The sequence below is a fragment of the Protobothrops mucrosquamatus genome, unplaced genomic scaffold (assembly GCF_001527695.2).
Source record: "Protobothrops mucrosquamatus isolate PMUCROS unplaced genomic scaffold, P.Mucros_1.0 scaffold397, whole genome shotgun sequence".
In the NCBI taxonomy this organism is placed as follows: Eukaryota; Metazoa; Chordata; class Lepidosauria; order Squamata; family Viperidae; genus Protobothrops; species Protobothrops mucrosquamatus.
In genome coordinates this window covers 348,494-350,306 of record NW_015386728.1, presented here as the reverse complement: position 1 = coordinate 350,306, position 1,813 = coordinate 348,494, and the positions used below count along the sequence as shown (strand labels likewise).

Sequence of the window (1,813 nt, the reverse complement as noted above, 5' to 3'; positions counted from 1 at the left end):
CTCTTCCCTGCCATCTACATTCCTGTCTTCGTGCTGGGCTTGCTGGAAAACGGGGCCGCCCTCTACCTGCTGACCTGTCGGGTCTCGCACCCCCCGCGCTCCTACGTCTACCTGCTCAACCTGGCCGTGGTGGACACCTTGTTCGTCTGCATCCTGCCGTTCAAGATCCACTACCACCTTCACCACAACAACTGGGTCTTCGGGGACGTGGCCTGCCGCATCACGGGCTGCATGTACTTCCTCAACATCTACCTCAGCGTGGCCTTCTTCACCTCCATCTGCGTCGACCGCTACCTGGCCGTCCTGCACCCCTTGGCGTACATCAGGATCAAGAGCGCCCACTACACCCTGATCGCCGTTCTCCTCTGGGTGGCCGGGCTGAGCATCGCCGGCTCGCTGATCCTGGGAGGGCCCCTCGACGCCAACGTCAGCAGTGCCCAGGTCTGCTTCGAGAGCTTTGGGGAAGCCTCCTGGAAGGGACGCATGCTGCCTTATAACGTCTGCGTGTTGGTTTTCGGGTTTCTGATCCCCTTTGTGGTGATCTTGATCAGCTACCCTCTGATCGCCCGGCGAATTTCGCACATCGCCGAGAGCGCTTTCAAAAGGAAGGCCCTGAACACCATCTACCTCATCCTCTTCATCTGCGTGTCCTGCTTCCTTCCCTTCCACCTCACCCACCTCCTCCACCTCCTGATGCGAGTCGGCCTCATCCAGAACTGCCACTTGGCCACCTCCATCTACCAGCTCCGCCGGATCACCTTAGCCCTGGTTAGCTTCAACTGCTGCCTGAACCCTGTCTTGTATTACCACACCTTGGCCAGCAAGCGGTGCCCCTGGAAGCTCCGGTGGCAAAAACGAGCCTCCAAAGTCTACACCGTCAACGGTGACCGCCCCAACCAGAGAGCGGCGTTAAGGAGCGGGCGATGGGGCAGCCCGGCTGCCAGTGACGCGGTGCTGATGATGCCCCCGAGAAAGTTGGCTGGCCTTTCAGGGGCCGCCGTTTGGCAAAAGGTTTAACTTCATGTGTCGGTTTAGGCTTTGGAGAAGGGCTCCTGTCTGGCTTTCCAGATCCGTGGGGCGTTTAAAATAAGAGCATTGACTTTGGCTGGGAGGGGCAGTTCTCTTGTTCCTTCGTGTTGGGGCAGTTGTGCTTAAAATGGTCAGTCCAATTTTCAGAAAGCAAAGAGATTGTTTAAAATAATGAAGCTGGGGGAGTGTGTGTGTGTGTGGGGAGGTTGGTTGGTTTTTGCCTGGGTCCGAGAAACAAGGACCGCAGATCTGTTTCTCTTGCAGTCTTCCCTGAGCTAAACAGCAACTGAGGTTTGTTTGGTTTTAAGACATCGACATGCCTGTAGCCCTGTAAGCAGAGTTGCTACTGAGACTGCAGGGGATTTCGAGATAAGGAAGGGAAGAGTCTGCCTCCTCATTCCTTGGTCACGATGCCTGGTGAGACTTTGTGCCTTGTGTCTTTCTAACCCTGGGCCAGGGCGTTTTCACACAAGACGCCTGGCACCTGGAAGCACAGGCCATCTGTGACCAAGAAAAACCAATAATACCGAAAGTAAACATTTTTATTAAAACAGAAGAGATGGAACACAAGTATTTACACTGCTCGTTTTAGGGGTACGTCACATGTTTGGGGTTTTAGGGGTACGTCACATGTTTGGGGCAGGAATCGCCCTGCACGCAAAACGAGGCCATTTTGGCAGAAGCAGGTGGGGCCAAAAAAAAAAAAAAAAGGAGGGGGGGGAGAAACCAAGGGTGTTGACAGGTGAGGAGGCAGACAGAAGGGAAGATGAGGTGTGGGGGGATT

At 55.0% G+C, this 1,813-nt stretch overlaps 1 protein-coding gene across 1 annotated transcript; it reads left to right on the top strand.

Annotated features, from left to right (window-relative positions):
- On the top strand, window positions 1-1,017 carry LOC107287530 (lysophosphatidic acid receptor 6-like; the record flags this gene model as incomplete). Its single annotated transcript, XM_015816049.1, has 1 exon — window positions 1-1,017. A coding segment is annotated over one exon (1,017 nt), but the record flags the coding sequence as incomplete, so codon positions are not given.
- Between the last annotated feature and the right edge of the window lie 796 nt (window positions 1,018-1,813).